This window comes from Paroedura picta, chromosome 1 (assembly GCF_049243985.1).
Source record: "Paroedura picta isolate Pp20150507F chromosome 1, Ppicta_v3.0, whole genome shotgun sequence".
NCBI classification, from domain to species: Eukaryota; Metazoa; Chordata; class Lepidosauria; order Squamata; family Gekkonidae; genus Paroedura; species Paroedura picta.
Window position 1 is genome coordinate 79,644,194 of NC_135369.1, and position 15,947 is coordinate 79,660,140.

At 42.6% G+C, this 15,947-nt stretch overlaps 2 protein-coding genes across 8 annotated transcripts in view; both read right to left on the minus strand.

Annotated features, from left to right (window-relative positions):
* The window catches only part of LOC143840945 (cation channel sperm-associated auxiliary subunit epsilon-like), a 127,679-nt gene extending 125,762 nt beyond the window's left edge, over positions 1-1,917 (minus strand). For 3 of the 7 annotated variants that reach the window (XR_013232503.1, XR_013232499.1, XM_077344474.1), the window contains exon 1: positions 1,498-1,917. Coding sequence is in view for 4 of the 7 variants with exons in the window: in XM_077344474.1 (XP_077200589.1) it covers positions 1,498-1,655 (158 nt within the window). In the remaining 3 variants the exon portion in view is untranslated. The remainder of the gene's footprint in view (positions 1-1,497) is intronic. The other 4 variants (XM_077344437.1, XM_077344430.1, XM_077344445.1 and 1 more) reach the window with 3 other exon arrangements.
* Positions 1,918-4,161: 2,244 nt separating this feature from the next.
* The window catches only part of LOC143840978 (cation channel sperm-associated auxiliary subunit epsilon-like), a 156,619-nt gene continuing 144,833 nt past the window's right edge, over positions 4,162-15,947 (minus strand). The window contains exons 21-23 of the mRNA XM_077344486.1: positions 14,856-15,013; positions 7,118-7,171; positions 4,162-4,421 (exon numbers count right to left, since the gene is read on the minus strand). Coding sequence (XP_077200601.1) covers positions 4,235-4,421; positions 7,118-7,171; positions 14,856-15,013 — 399 coding nt within the window. The 3' untranslated portion in view covers positions 4,162-4,234. The remainder of the gene's footprint in view (positions 4,422-7,117; positions 7,172-14,855; positions 15,014-15,947) is intronic.

Genomic DNA, 15,947 nt, shown 5'->3' on the forward strand with positions numbered 1-15,947 from the left:
TGGGCACTGATGTGCAGAAATTGAGAAGCTGAAACTGACATTGGGACCCCATATGAATCCTCTGCATTTTGTAATATGAGAATTGGCCTCTCTGAACATCAGATGGAAATAGAACACCATGACAGAAGATTACTAATAACATGCTTGCTCAGGTTTGCAGGGAGTTTGACCTGACTAACTGGTCGCCCTCAAGAAGCAATATGGCCCTAGCAGACTTTCCTTTATGGCTAAATTACATGTCATAAGTTAGTTGGATGTAGTTTTTCTCTAACATTTTCTTTCATAAAACTCATAAGTACAGACTAGAATCTGCAGTAGAAGACCAGCACAGGGAAGGGTAGCTTTACTGTCCACCCATTTTTCTATTTAAAATCATTTCTGTACCATGGGTGGAAAAATATCCTCCAAGAAGGATACACAGTACTGGTGAGTTCTAGCCAGAGCAGAGTAAAGCAGTACCATGACTTTGTGCAATCAGGACACTATAGTCCAAAATCCCATTTGCCTTTTTAGTTATCGAATCATACTGCTGACTCATGTTCACTGTATGGTCTACTAAGACCCTCAAGTAATTCAGTTGCTTTTAATTACTTCTTTTCAGAACTGGAAAAGTGTCTGCCATGAATCACTAACTTTACATTTTTATTGCCCCAATGTTTTTGTGAATTAAAATTGAACCCAAAGGACTGATTTGCTGTCAAAGAATTATCGTACTGCATATTTGAATTTATGATGCTGTTTACTAATTTGCTACTAATTGACTTTCTCCTTATATCTGTACTCTTATGATCCCTGTTCCATTGTCTGAGGAAGCGTGCATGCACACAAAAGCTCACAACTTGAATAATTTTTTTGTTGGTCCTAAAGGTGCTATTGGATTCAAATTCTGTTGTACCACATTGTTGATTTCACTTGCACACTCACCTCTCTCCCTGTGTATTTTTAAGAATACCCTCCCCCCCTGGCACTTTGGCTTCCTTCTGCAGCAATGTTTAATTTATTTATTGGATTGGATGGATTTGATTTTTATACCACCTGTCTCCCATAATAAGCTCCGGGTGGTGTACAGCATGGTTATGGTTAAAATACATAAAACAGTTAAATTTAAATCAAATTAATATTTAAAAATGTAAACAGTTAACCATAAAACTCACTAATTAACAATTAACTATCCAACTACCCTACCCCCCCAAAAAAAACAGTCATTATTTGTCATATCCTGCCTATTGACTATGTTAGTGACCTCTGTTCAGTTGTGGAGCTGTCCCTTGTGTCTGAGTTTTGAAAGTGTCCACAGGCTGAAAAAGATTGGGGACCCTTGACCCAGGGAGTAGTTAGGTTTACTCTAATCAAATTAGGATTGCAGCCTTTAAGGGGGGGTGTTAATTCTGTTCCTAGGGTGCATGGCAGACGGGTGAAATCCCTCAAAAGTTTTGAGACCCAGAGACTTCCCACGCGCCTCCTCTCTGTCAGGCTGCTCCCCCTGCCGCCCTTTACCTCCACACAGCCTGGCAGCCGCTCAGCCACAGGCAAAGCCATAGGAGCCCAGCGGCCCCAAGCCGGCACGAAAAGCGCGCCATCAGTCTTGCCCAATGAGCACTTCCTAACCGCCTTCGGCAACCGTCGCCGTCTCGCGCTGGGAGACTCGCAGCCATTACCAGCACATAAGATCAAACCTCCGACAAGCCATGATTACTGCTCTTCACTGAATGAACCCTGGCAACCGACAACTCTATCGTCCACGGCTATTTGTATTGGAGGGTTCTGAAACTCGCCGCATGGCACCCCGGGAAATGTAGTCTCCGCAGACGGACGCAAAGACCTTTTTTCGTTACGAGGCGGTCTTTAAACCGAAGAGAAAGAATGATGGACTGTGTGGCCGGTGGTGTCATTTGGCGTTCTCTCTCTCTGACTCCGGAAGAAGTGGGCCGCATTAGCCTTTTGCTGTCTCCCGTGTGCTCTGGGAGCAGTGGAAAATTCGTCACCCTGCGATAACTCCTTTGGCCGCGTCCCCGTGAAGCCCCCTCCCCCCTTCCAGTGTCTTGGAGCTCGCGAGTCTAAGAGCTCAACAGGCGGCGACGGCAAAGGAAAAGGGAGGGGGGTGTCATGTCGATCAAATGGGGTCGTGGGGTCATGTATAGATCAAAGGTACAATCAGTAGCAGGTTTGGAGTTTTCTCCGTGTTGTGGGAATTCATTAAATGACCTTCGTTTGCATCAGTATTACCAATGGCGTTTAGGTGACGGGGCTTAAGCAATTTAGAAAAACCCTTCTCCCAACACCTACTTTCGTATGCTTATCTCTCGGGCGGGGAGTAAACGTCGGGTATACAGGAATCCTCAAGATATCCCCCCCCCCGTCAAATCACAGATCGCAGTATGTTCCGGGGGGGGAGGGGGGGAATCCACCATTCTTTTTGCCTTGTGGTGCAAATTCGTGGATTCAAGTGATGTTTACACTGTTTTCTAATATGCACATTCAAAGCACAAATCATATCCATAAACGTCCATATACAAATCATGGATACATTAGGTTCATGGCATAAAATACATGGGTCCAAATTATGAATCCTAATGATTTGTAAATGGAATAATCTGAAACTCACAATTAAATCATAGACCACATTCATGTGTGTACTGTATCTTAAAAACACTGATAGTGTTTAGTGGTGCTATTGTGTTACAAAAAAATAAATCCTGCACAGGAATCCTCATGGATCCTTGGGACTTTTACTTAGCATTCTACAACATGCACTGTAAAATTACAGATCACACCCATATATCCAGATTCTGCAGTATAAAGGGCATATATCTGGAGCTTCATAGCACTGCCACAGTATTTAAAAAATGTCTCCAAGGCATGAATACTATTGTATTGAATCACAAATCACATCCATAGACAACATTAAAATTCAGAAATTCAGCACATAGAACCATAGAGTTGGAAGGGGCCATCAGGTTATCTAGTTCAACCCCCTGCTGAATGCAGGATAAGTATCTGTCCAGCTGCTGCTTGAAGACTGCCAGTGTGGGAGAGCTCACCACCTCCTTAGGCCGTTGATTCCGCTGCTGAACTGTAAAAATTTTTTCCTGATACCTGGCCTGATACATATAATTTAAACTCATTACTTCTGGTCCTATCCTCTACTGCCAACAGGAACCTATCCTGGCTATAGACATAGCAGTCTCCAGAAAAGAGAGACGTCGCAGATTGCAGAAGCAGTGCATAAAAAGAAGGGGATATTTATTTATTTGTATTTGTACAAATTTATATTTGTATTGATTTGAAAATGTGTCAGATGATGTGCTGGAGGAAGTGCAGAGAACAGAACAAATCCCTGAACAACCCAGATGTTCATCATGCACAAAGAGTACTAGCTCCACAATGTACATGGCAAAATCAGCATTTTTGAAGGAACCAGCAAACTGGAAAGAGATTGAACAAATGCTAGTTGTAGTGGCCTACTAATGGGAAAAGGCAGCACAAGTGAAAATGAGTAATTGCTCAAAAATCAGACTTGGACTTTGTTTAAACTACCACTTACAAGAAAGCAATTGGATGTAAATGGGTATTTAAAGCAAAACCACCTTAAAATTGTCACAAGGTTGTAGGTCCCTGCAGTGTGAACTGTTTGTAGCATGTCCTAATGATGAATAGGCCATTCTTAAGCTCCCATTGCTTTTGGTAGTATTTTTAGGAACTAACCCTTCTATAAAAGCACTTGTTGTGATAATAAGTTATATCCAATGACCTTTTCCACTGGTGAAAATGTAAGAACGGCATCCTATATGTGCACCAAAAGGGTACTTTGGAGAATGAACCCTAAAGCAAGGAGGGGAATTATGTGAAAAAAACTAGGGTTGCGCTTACCTGTGACTGCTGTTCATCAAGTGATCTGTGCAGGTACACATATCCAAAAGTCAGAGTGCATGTCACATTATTATTTCTACTTATAATTGTACACCCAAAAGTAAAAGTGCATGTCGCATGATCATCACTGCTTAACGGTGCCAGATTCATAGTAGGACAGTGAATGGGTTTGAGATCAGGATTTTCTGTATAATAATACAGTGTTTTCCAACATCTCAGTTTTTCTTGGGAAAGTAAAAAAATACCTGTCAAAACAGTATGCTTTTATTTTCAAACATTTAAAAACTCTTATCATTTGTATACATTGTAATACTAAGGGTAGATGAATTACTTGCTTTTCATTGTAATACATAAGGAAGACAAATTATTCTTCTTTCTTCATTTCTTCAGCAGTGTCTGTTGCATTTAAATGTGAATGAAGTGACAGCGGTGGATCAACAGAATTGATTGCTCGAAATATCTTCACATACCTGAAGTAGGTGATAAGGAGAACTCCCAAAAAGAGACATACTACAAAGACAGACCAGCCAGCTATCTTTGCATTATTTGGGCTAAAATGAAAACAAAACAGAACATTAATGTATATCTTTTTATGCAGTCTCACCAAGCTGGTAAATCCTCCTCAAAACTGTGTGCCAACGCAATGGAATTATTGAAATTTGTGTTTCAATAATTATGCTTATGACACTAGTATAGTATTGCAACAGCTACATTTATAACTTTGTGATGGTGCAGCTGTTGATATACAAAACATTTGTGTTGCTCTTTTAGTAATAAAGAGTTATTAATCATGACTCATAGTTAACAAAAAACATAACAAATTATTTCCATGTGATAGTGTAAAAATTAGCATTATCACCTGACTGAACTCTATAGGCTTTTTGAACAACTACATCCAAAGCTTTTCACCCTATGATTATGTAATTTATATCCCAACTTTCTACCAATGTGAGGCCCACAAGAATAAAATTAGTTGTATCACAAACTGTGACGCTGCCAGATCTGGTTAGAGAACACACTGTCTTAGCAAGAAAGATAAAAATACAAATGAAATAAAAACTGAGTAAGTCTGGATCAGGTTGGATCAGTCTTGTGTTCCAAGGTGGAAGAAAGAAATAGTTTAGTGGAATAAGTAAAAATCCTGCTCTTAGAATAGTGAGTACTGGTACCAGTATTAGGCTCAACATTAAGCGTGCTTCAGTTTCCTGATTACAGATCTCAAAGGAGGAAATGTTTTTACCATTAACATTGTTTTTGTGTAGTATTATGATGATTATTATTAGTAGTTGTAGTAGCAGTAGAGAAAATGAATGTTAGTTGTTCAGGAGGATCTCAGGAAACAAAATACATTGAAATTTCAAGGGAATTTTCATCCATCTGTAGTAAGCATTCCCAATCTTATGTGGAATATCTTTCTGGGAAAGTGGTCAGTTTCATTGTGTCTTGCATAGCATTCTATTTGAGAGCCAGTTTGGTGTAGTGGTTAGGAATGTGGACTTCTAATCTGGAATGCCGGGTTCGATTCTGCACTCCCACACATGCAGCCAGCTGGGTGACCTTGGGCTCCCCACGGCACTGATAAAACTGTTCTGACCAAGCAGTGATATCAGGGCTCTCTCAGCCTCACCCACCTCACAAGGTGTCTGTTGTGGGGAGAGGAAAGGGAAGGCGACTGTAAGCCACTTTGAGCCTCCTTTGGATAGAGAAAAGTGGCATATAAGAACCAACTCTTCTTCTTCTTTGAAGTTAAATGTATAATCATTAGCTAATTGCACTATATAAAGCCCCGAGTCACTTCTGTGTATACCAAAAGTCAGCCAGCGTGTGTAGTGGTTCAAAGGAGTGGCTTCTAATCTGGTGAGCCAGATTTGATTCCCAGTTCCTACATGCAGCCAGCTGGGTGACCTTGGGCTCAGCACAGCGCTGATAGTGCTGTTTTTACTAAGCAGTCCTGTCAGAGCTGTCTCAGCTTCACCTACCTCATAGGGTACCTGTTATGGGAAGAGGAAGAGAAGACAACTGTAAGCCTCACTGAGACTCCGTTGGGCAGTGAAAAGTGGGATATAAAAACCAGCTCTTTTTCTTCTTCTAAAAGAATCATTTCAAGGTATCTCCACATCACAATCTCCCCAGACATGGAACCATTACAGAAAACCTTTTAATATGCTGATTTCATAGGAACTTTGATGTGGACATGAGGCTGTCCAGCCCTTCTGTGAAGGTCTGAGCAGATCTGAAAGCTGCTGCTATATCTAGTCAGCTGTCAGGAAGTGTTGTTTAGTATTGTTCAGGGAGCAGATAAATTAAAGTCTGCCTTATAGGTAAAGCATACTGGTAGGTAGGTAGAGCCTCGGCTGCCTGGGAAGGCATTGGGTGGAAGGAGGAAGCATTTCAAGAACTCCCAAACAGTTGATCATTGAAGACCAGTTGTATGACAATTCTTCACCCCACCCTTGCCAGGCAGTGAAGATTGAGCCTCTGCTGCCTGGGAAGGCTCTGGGTGGAAGGTGCAGATGTTTAAAGAGCTCTCAAACAGCTGATTGTCAGAATCAGTTGTTTGGTCACTCTGCCTCCTTTCCCAGGCTGCAGAGAGCTTCCTACAGCCTGGAAAGCCCTGCCTAGGAGGCAATTAAGGGCCCCGCCAAACAGCTGATTGTCAGTTGTTTGCTGAGGTCCTTTTTTATGCCAAATCAGCCAAATTGATTTTGGCACCTGATTTATATGAAATGCTGATTCTGTAACTTAGGAAGATTTTAAGTGGGTGGGCAGAAGGGATTGCGTCTGAGCTTGGCTCTTGTAGCCCTTTGCATGCCCAGGGAAATACTGATCACCACTTTGGGGTCAGAAGGTGAATTTCCTCCAGACCAGACTGGCCAGGGATTTTTTGGGGGAGGGGCATCATCTGGACATGAAATTGGGGTCACTGTGGGTGGGCAGATAGTTGTGAATTTCCTGCATTCAGTAGGGGGTTGGACTAAATGACCCTGGAAGTCCCATCCAACTATGATTCTATGATTTGGCTGATTTAAATCGATGTTATTTTTTTATTCGGCCCGGATATGGCTGAAAATACCCAAATCAGTATTGATTCAAGTACTTTTCAGCTTATCCAAACTGAATCTCTGATTCCTAGCTGGAGTGTATTCAGGTTGGTTTTTAGATCAATGGCATTTTTCAAAGAAAAGGCTCCTGATACTTAACATCATCATAAATGCAATGTCAACTAGAAAGGACTTTCAATAATTACCTTTCAGCGATGCCATATGTACGGATTGCAAAGTATATGGAAAAATCACAAAAACTGGAATAAAAGGAAAAACATTATTTTGCATATTTTTGAAAATTAGTGAAGATTTCCTGGCAGTGAAAATACCATTTTCATGGCAGTATCAGTGGTCCCCAACCTTTTTATCACTGGACTGGTCAAAGCTTGATGATTTTACTGAGGCCCGGGGGGGGGGGTAGTCTACTCCTCTCGACCACTGCCCTAACACTCTCTGTTGCAAAGACACCTGTTTCTTACTCATTTTGTTTGCTTGTGGGTTCAATGTGCCTCACTGTTTCTACAGCTGGGTTGAAGCATGCTTTTTGCCTTTTGCTGAGGGATGTCGCCGCCACCCCCTGAGCCCCTGCTCCGCTTGTTTTCCTGCTGGCGCCCCTCACTTCCCGCTTGGGGGGGGGGTGCTGCCAGCAGCAGCTGCACAGTGCCAGGCCGAGGAGGAGCCTCAGCCATGGCGGCTGCTGGAGAGCACCAAAGGTGAGCCAGCAGCAGAGTGGCAGGGCAGCCCCCGAGGCAGCATCCGGGGAGGAGGATGAGGAGGAGCCGTGGCCCAGTACCGACTGATCCACGAACTGGTCCCGGTCCCCAGCCTGGGGGTTGGGGACCACTGCTCTAGCCACTAGGTTCAAGGTTTACTGGACTCACAGTGCCAGGATCTTATCTTATTTAGACAAAAGATTTGAGGTTTTGAGCAGACAGATGAAACAGCTTTTGGACAGGTTGGCCTACTGAGGCTGGAACAATGAAGATGCAATCTGGGCATTTCCTCACTATTTTCCTGGTTAGGAGAGGAATAGTAAGGCATTGGACTATTCTCGTGACCACAGAAGAAAGACATTACCAAGAGTGATAAGTTTTACCTGTCCTGGGGCAAAAGTTCAGACACTTAGCATTGAATGGAGTAGCAAAGAGGCCAGCTTCCAGTGTGCCCCAGTGATGTAAATGCCAGCCATTCATGGTCTGCCTGAGTATCACTGTCTCTGGATAGTTGAAGCCATCTAACAGAATTATATCATCTGCCATGTGTATGGTAAATAGAGAGATAATGTACTTGATGCATCTCACCCATAGGCAGCAGGTTAGACATTTCAAGTTGATGGATGCGGGGCCACCCTGCTTATTGATATAGCCTTTTCCAAACTGCTATGTCCCTGCACCACCAGTCAATGGATTCTCTTGTACATAGTCTCCTACAGTGTCCGTATATATATCTGCTTAAGCTAAAATGGATTATGCCATGCCGTGATAAATGGACTATGCTTCCTCTAGTGATAGTAGAGCAAAAGGCCGAGTTTGTCTTAGAAGATTCTGATTTCCAGTGTACATATTTTGTTGTCCATAGGAAGGACCTTGGAAACATGTAGACTGTTGTCACATTGGATCCTCCACGTAACATTATAACCTATAGTCATATTGATACAGGAAAGTATCTAAAATTACTGTGAAAAGAATTGTTTGCATGGTGAAAAGCTTACTAAAAATATTTATGAGAAATAAGTTTTGACAGCTATAGAGGAAAGCTGTTGCCTTGAACAATATTATAATCTGGACCTTGTTCTGGCTCTCAACATGGTACAAATTGTTGTTGTACTTGTCAGCCATTCAGTTATGTTGGGGCCATTCTGCACCTGATTAAAAAAGTGAGAGTCTTACCCTTTGCAAATGGCAAATTTCAGGCGTTTTGCACGATGTCGTAAACATCCAGCATTACAGCAGCAAACCGGCAGCTACATGCTCTATTTTAAAACGCTTGCAGAGGAATCCACATAACTGGATTCCTCCAGGCATGTAGCGCTAGCAGGATGAGAGCAGCCAGCAAGACGCTCGCACAAGACATGTGTGTTACCAAAGTGGCTGAAGTAGCGAGATCTCCAGCTCCAGTGCCCGCCCTCGATCCCGCCTCCCTCTCTCTTCACCTGGAACAGGGCTTTCTTAAAAAAAACAAAAAAAACCCTGATTGCCTGGAGCAACTAATAGATGCACAATCGCCCAGGCAGAGCACAAAATATGCTTTCCCCCACCAGTTTGCCCATAAAACATGCTTCTTCCCCACCAAAACAAAAAATAAACAAAAACAAATTGAAGCCTCCATTTTTTTTTAAAGCTTCAAGGCTCCGGAAGGAGCCCTATGCATCTATGAACAAATGCATATGTGTTTAAACAAATAAGTCTCATTAAAAAAAAATTAGCGGTCATCGCAGTCCCTTTAAAAGAGTGAGAAAGGTGATTGGCTGCATATCTTGATTGACAGGCAGAAGAGAGGAGTGTGTCTAGCATGTTACCCTCTTCTGCCATTTCAAGCAGGCATGCAAAATGGCAGGAAGTGTTAGGCGGCAGCAGAGGAGCCAGCAGGTGAGGAATTCCAGGAGGCAAAGGTTTTTTTAGCGTTACACCATTGCACTGGCCTGCTGATATTTTTAATGTGTGGAATGGCCCTTGGTGATCCCATAGCACAGCTGTTGCCATGATCCCTGATCCCTCAGCCATGCAGTGTTCTGGCTGGTGTTCATTTTGATAGTTTCTATCCACTGTGTTCTTTGTCGGCCTGGTCTCTTTCTTCCATTGACTAATTCTAGCATAATTGCTTTCTCCATTGAATTGGATCGCATGATATAGCCAAAGTAAGTGAGCCAGAGTTTTGTGATTTTGCCTAATAAATGATATATTGGATTTGTACTCGCTGAAGTATTTCTTTGTTTGTGACATTTGCCGTCAATGGAACCAGCAGAAGCCTTCTACAACAGAGTTCAAATGAACCCATTCTTCTCTTGTCCGTTTTTTTCATTGTCCAACTTTCACAGCCAAGTGGCTATTGGAAATATGATACATCTAACTAATCTACATCTGGTAATTAGACTTATGTCCCTGTTTTCCATGTTCAGTTCATGTTCATCATTGCTGAGCAATACAGCGCAATTTGATATTTTATTTCCATACTGCGATCACCATTCACATCAATTTGTGATCCAAGAAAAATGAATTCTTGAACACATTTGATCTCTTCACCATCAATTGTTATTGTGACAAGTCTGTTTTTTGCAGTGGTCATTATTTTTTACTTTTTAGTGTTTAAGAAAATGTGAAATTTCTTACTTCTTTATTGACCTTTGTAATCAGCTGTTCTGAGCCTTCCTTAGTTTCTGACAAGAGGGTAGTGCCATCAGCATACCGAAGATTATATTCCTCCCACCAACCTTAATTCCAGTGTTTTGATTCTTTGAATTTCATCTCTCTCATAATGATCCCAGCATACAAGTTAAAAAGTTAGGAGGAAAGAATCCTTCCTTTATTTTGAACCAGTTAGTGTCACCAAATGGTGTACGTACAATGGCTTCTGGGTTTGCATAGAGCAACTGCATCAGCTTGATCGAATGCATCAGCAACCCCAAATTTTGCAGGGCTTCCCACAATTTGTTGTGATCCACAAAATCAAAAGCTTTCTTGTAGTCAATAAAACAATGTCAGATGTCTTATAGTCAATAAAGCATATTCCTGTGACTTTTCCAAAATCCAGCACAGGTTTGTTATGTGTTCACAAGTGCCACACCCCTGTTAAAAGCCATCTTGAACATCTGGTAATTCTCTTTCAATGGTTGTTAGTATGTGTTGTTGTATGATTTTCAGCAGGATCTTTCTAGCATGAAAAATGCAGGCTATTACACAGTAATTAGAACAGGTTTTTGAGTCACTTTTTTGGTAGTGGAATGAACACAGATCGTTTCCACTCCTCTGGCCAATTATTACTTTCCCAGCCTATTGCAGAGGCATGACGTTCTGACTTGATCTCCCCACTTCTACCCTTCCCTAATGTCTCAGATGAATTGCTGCTTACCGATAATTGCTCGGAGACCACTGAACGGGTAGCCAAGTTTTTATCTATAGTAATGTCCCATAGGGCAGTGGTCCCCAACCTTTTTATCACCGGGGACCACTCAATGCCAGGGACCACTCACCGGGGACCACTCAACGCCTTTTACTGAGGCTCGGTGGGTGGGGTAGTTTACTCCTCTACTCTCAACCACTGCCCTAGCGCTCTCAGATCGCTATGGTAATGTTTAAACATTCCTTCAAAATAAGATACAGACACACCACAACAATGAACATAAGGAACATTTTATTTTCATGGAAATTTTAACTCATGACAATGACAAATCAATGGGAACCCTGAGCTTGTTTCTCTGCAACGAGATAGTCCCATCTGGGAGTGATGGGAGACAATGACACCCAAAGTGTGTTGTAAAGGGCCGGGGGGGTGAAGTAAAGGGCTGGGGGGGGGAGGCGTCCTTCGGGGCCCACCTCCAATTAGTCGAAGTCCGCAGCCCACAGGTTGGGGATTGCTATCCTAAAGCATCCAAGAAAAGTGTGTATCCAACCTATGCTTGAAGACTGCCAGTGAGGGGGAGCTCACCACCTCCTTAGGCAGCCTATTCCACTGCTGAACCACTCTAACTGTGAAATTTTTTTTCCTGATATCCAGCCTATATCGTTGTACTTATAGTTTAAACCCATTACTGTGTGTCCTTTCCTCTGCAGCCAATGGGAACAGCATCCTGCCCTCCTCCAAATGACAACCTTTCATATACTTAAAGAGGGCTATCATGTCCCCTCTCAACCTCCTTTTCTCCAGGCTGAACATTCCCAAGTCTCTCAACCTATCTTTATAGGGCTTGGTCCCTTGGCCCCAGATCATCCTCGTCACTCTCCTCTGTACCCTTTCAATTTTATCTATGTCCTTCTTGAAGTGAGGTCTCCAGAACTGCACACAGTACTCCAGGTGTGGTCTGACCAGTGCCGTATACAATGGGACTATGACATCTTGTGATTTTGATCTGATGCCCCTGTTGACACAGCCCAAAATGGCATTTGCCTTTTTTACCACTGCATCACACTGCCTGCTCATGTTTAGTTTAGAATCTACAAGTACCCCAAGATCTTGTTCGCACACAGTGTTACCTAGAAGCGTATCCCCCATCCAGTAGGCATGCTTTTCATTTTTCTGACCCAGATGCAGAACTTTACAGATCTTTATAAAATATACCGATTGTATATGTTTTATATTGTGAATGCCATTAAAGGTTTTGTATTGTATTGCATTGTATTGTATTGTATTGTATTGTATTAGTTTCCCAGATTTTCTGGCACAAAGCTGTAATGGTTTTGATTGGTACAATCTCAGCAGTTCCACAGGTATGATGTCAATGCCTGGGGCCTTATTGTTTGGCAATTGACTCAAGGCTCGTTCAATTTCCTCCTCAAGAATGAAATCATTGAGAGCTGTACCATAGACTCTCTAAATCAATTTTTCTTGCTGCCATGACTGTCTGAGACCAGAACTGTTCAAAGTTGTTCCACAGTTGCTTTGTACTCTCCTTTGCAGAAGGAAGAAAATGTTCTTCTTGATGGAACGGTCGATTACTTTTTTGAAGAGCTTTGTTTTAGGCATCAGTAGCTGTAGAAGTAAGAAGCAAATCTCAGCAAGCTTTGTGCATATCCATCTGCTTTTGTCCCAGGATCCCCTCTCTCCTCAGAAGATACCTTCTCAAAGAACTGAATCAATACCCTATAATTTGAAGCCACTGACTGTAAGGAAGCTGCTCTAACAGTCCACCTAGTAGGGCAAAATTGTCTCAGATTTACAGTCTCTGCCTGTTGGAAGTGCTTAAACAAAGCAAGAGGTTTGGGTTACGTTTTCATAGAGGCAATCATATTAGATAACTCACTCAGAAAATTTCTACACAATAACATTTTCTGACACCTCTTGTACTAAGTTTACAACATGCAATACAATGAATGTATAGTGCCTGAGGTTCCTCAGCCTTTACAAGAGCCTGTACTCCACTAAGACGTCCAGCAACATTTGGTGCTCCATCATAGCATTATTAGTCAGTTTCATAAAATCCAAAAAATAATTCCTCTACAAATATATCTTTTGTAAATATGAAACTGTTCTTAGGTGGCAATATCTGTGGTCTCATCAATAATCACAGGCAGAGATTAAAGAATCAGCTTCTTTAATCTCTGACTTCTATATGTAGAGCATTGTGACACATGATCTCAAGCATATCATTCACAAAGGTATGTGAAATCCATTTGCATTTTGTACTATTCAGTAATGATTTCAGCTGTGGAATAGCTTCAGCATGTAGCAGCAAAAGCTGTTTCAAATTAGACTCTTCCTCAATATGGCTGCACATTGCACTGCCCTGACATGAAAGGTACCTTTACTGATGATAAAATTGTCAGCAGTGCATTTCTAGCATCTTACATTTGCTTCTACTGGCTTCTAAAAACTTGCTGTGTACATTTATCCCTGCTTTAACAGATGCTATAGCTTAGACAACTGTATGGGGCAAATTTGAATTCTGAATTCTGATTACTATTGAATCTCAAGAGTGCCTTCTTCCAGTTTGAGAAGCCATTTTCAATAAAAGCTTCACATGCGTCCTTGTCTCTTGATGTGTTTGGAAGAGGAACCTTCATATCATCTACTGCTAAGGGACAGATATCAAATATGCTTTTTCTGCTGCCACGTCATCTTTTTCAAGTATCTTGGTACTGTTGCCCTGACTTTCACTTCACATTAGGAGCTGTTTTCTCTGAAGCTAAATTTCTTGTCAAGGAAGAGGTAGTGGAAATTCCTCCAGGTCTTTCATGTCTATACTACAGGAGACTGCATTTTGGACCAGATGTAATTTCGGGAGCCAGCCTTTCTCCCTTGCTTCATGCTGGTGGGAAGTTACTTCTCTCTCCATAATCAAACCAGCCAGCTGTGCCACACAGTCCAAAATAGATGTCTTTTCCTGGTTTCCTCTGGTGTGAAGCTATGGCAAACATGGAGGGTTTTATTTCACGCAGGGTGGGAGTTTTGCTGCTTTTGCCTATGGAGAAAGCAGCAGGGAAGGGCAGTTCTGTCCCTCAGCTGCCATTGTGACTGAGTCCCTTGGCACTGGTTGTCCTGGGGGGTGGTTGAGCCCCTCACCTCCCCAAGTTTACATCCCTAGCAAATAGTTTCCTCAGCCTTGTAGTAAACTCTGCAGGAAGGCTGAGTCCAAGAATCACATACCTCTTTTGATGTGCTTTGCCTTCTATGCGCCCCTAGTGTCTGCAGTCAGAACTGTATCAAGATTTTTTTAAAAAACATGTTCATTGCATATAACTTGACATCTACTTCAGGGACCCTCCAGCTGACCCTTTCCCAAATTTTGTCTCCCCAGTCCCCTCCTCTCAGTAGCCAAGTAAGTTTCCCACTGGGCTGGCAACCCTATATGTGAAGGAAAGTAGATATGAAAGCAGACTGGTTTTAGATAACTCCATTTCCTTCTCTTGCAATGCCAGTTGTTTACCACTGATAAGATGAGCCAAGCCTATCTAAAGTATGCAATTTCAGAATGGAAAAGACTATGTCACTGGAACAATTGTTCTGTTCTTGTGATCCAGAGTTATAGCCCCAGCCAAGGAAAGATCTGAGTTACTATGCTTGTGTTTCCCCCCCTATTGATGTACCATTACAGATATATGGTATACATGGGAATAAGTACATTTATAATTATAAGCAGGATCTAACCTCATATGAAAGGTAATTTTAAAGGTCATTAACTCAGAGGGTTGCCATAAGTAGGAAATGGTTTGATGGCACATAACGCAAAATACACATATATAAGTACAGTAAGCTTAATGACATTACAATAATGAATTATATTAAAACCTGAAGTTTGGGTCCAGTATCTTCAGTTTAAACAAGTAAATGCCAGAATGGTCTGTAGGCCAAATGATGGAATTAATGCCGGAATGGTTCATGATCTCATATGTCTGTTTTAAATTTCCTGTCTCACCATGTTCAGATTGAAAACAGGATTGGTAATTCTGGGTGGAGAAGAGAGATTAGAATTACTCTGTCTTCAGAAACATATGCAGATCCATATTTTAGTTTTTTAAGCTGTCAAAAAAGGTAGAAGAATTCAGTACATAGTGTGGTTTCAATCCAAAGAATCATGAATTTAGTACTACCACCCTTTGAACTCTGCACCAGTGCTACAGAAAGACATCAGATTTTGATGGAGAACATACAGAAAAACTGAATATTCATTGGTAATTCGTGTATTTATTGGTTGAAAAGAATGTGTTAACCAGAATTCATTTGTTTTTCTTGAATGTTCTTCTAACAGCTCTTTAATTGTAGTTATCTTTAAACTGCTCCTGCGGAGCGGTGTAAATAAAACAGTAAGGAATAAAGGGGAGAAAAAAGGGGCAGGCTGAGTCCGTGATAAAAACTCGGAGGGGCCAATCAAGAGCTGCTTTGCAGCTCCTGATTGGCCCCTCTGAGTGTCACTCCAGGGCCAAGTGGCCAATGAGGAGCCGTGTGCAGCGCAGCTCCCCATTGGCTACTTGGTCCGTCTTTGGCTGTGCCATCCAGGGAGTCGTTGGGGGAAAGAGCCTTCGCCGCCGGTGAGTCGCCTGGGGGAACACACTTCGCCGGCGGGAAAGGAGCAGGACCACCCTTCTTTGACGTGGCGGCCCTGCTCCTTTCCTGATGGCAAAGCAGTCGCCTTGGCCAGGGAAGGTCCGCGTTGATGCGCCGGCCCTGCTCCTTTCCCACCGGTCGCCAAGCCGCCTGCGACGGGGTGTGTGTGTGGGAACAGAGCATGGACGCCGCATCAAAGACGTGGTGGCCCTGCTCCTTTCCCACCGGCCATCCAGCCGCCTGGGACGGGGTGGGTGGGAAAGGAGCAGGGACGCCACATCGAAGACGCAGAGGCCCTGCTCCTTTCCCACCCCCCCAGGCATGGCCCATGGGCAG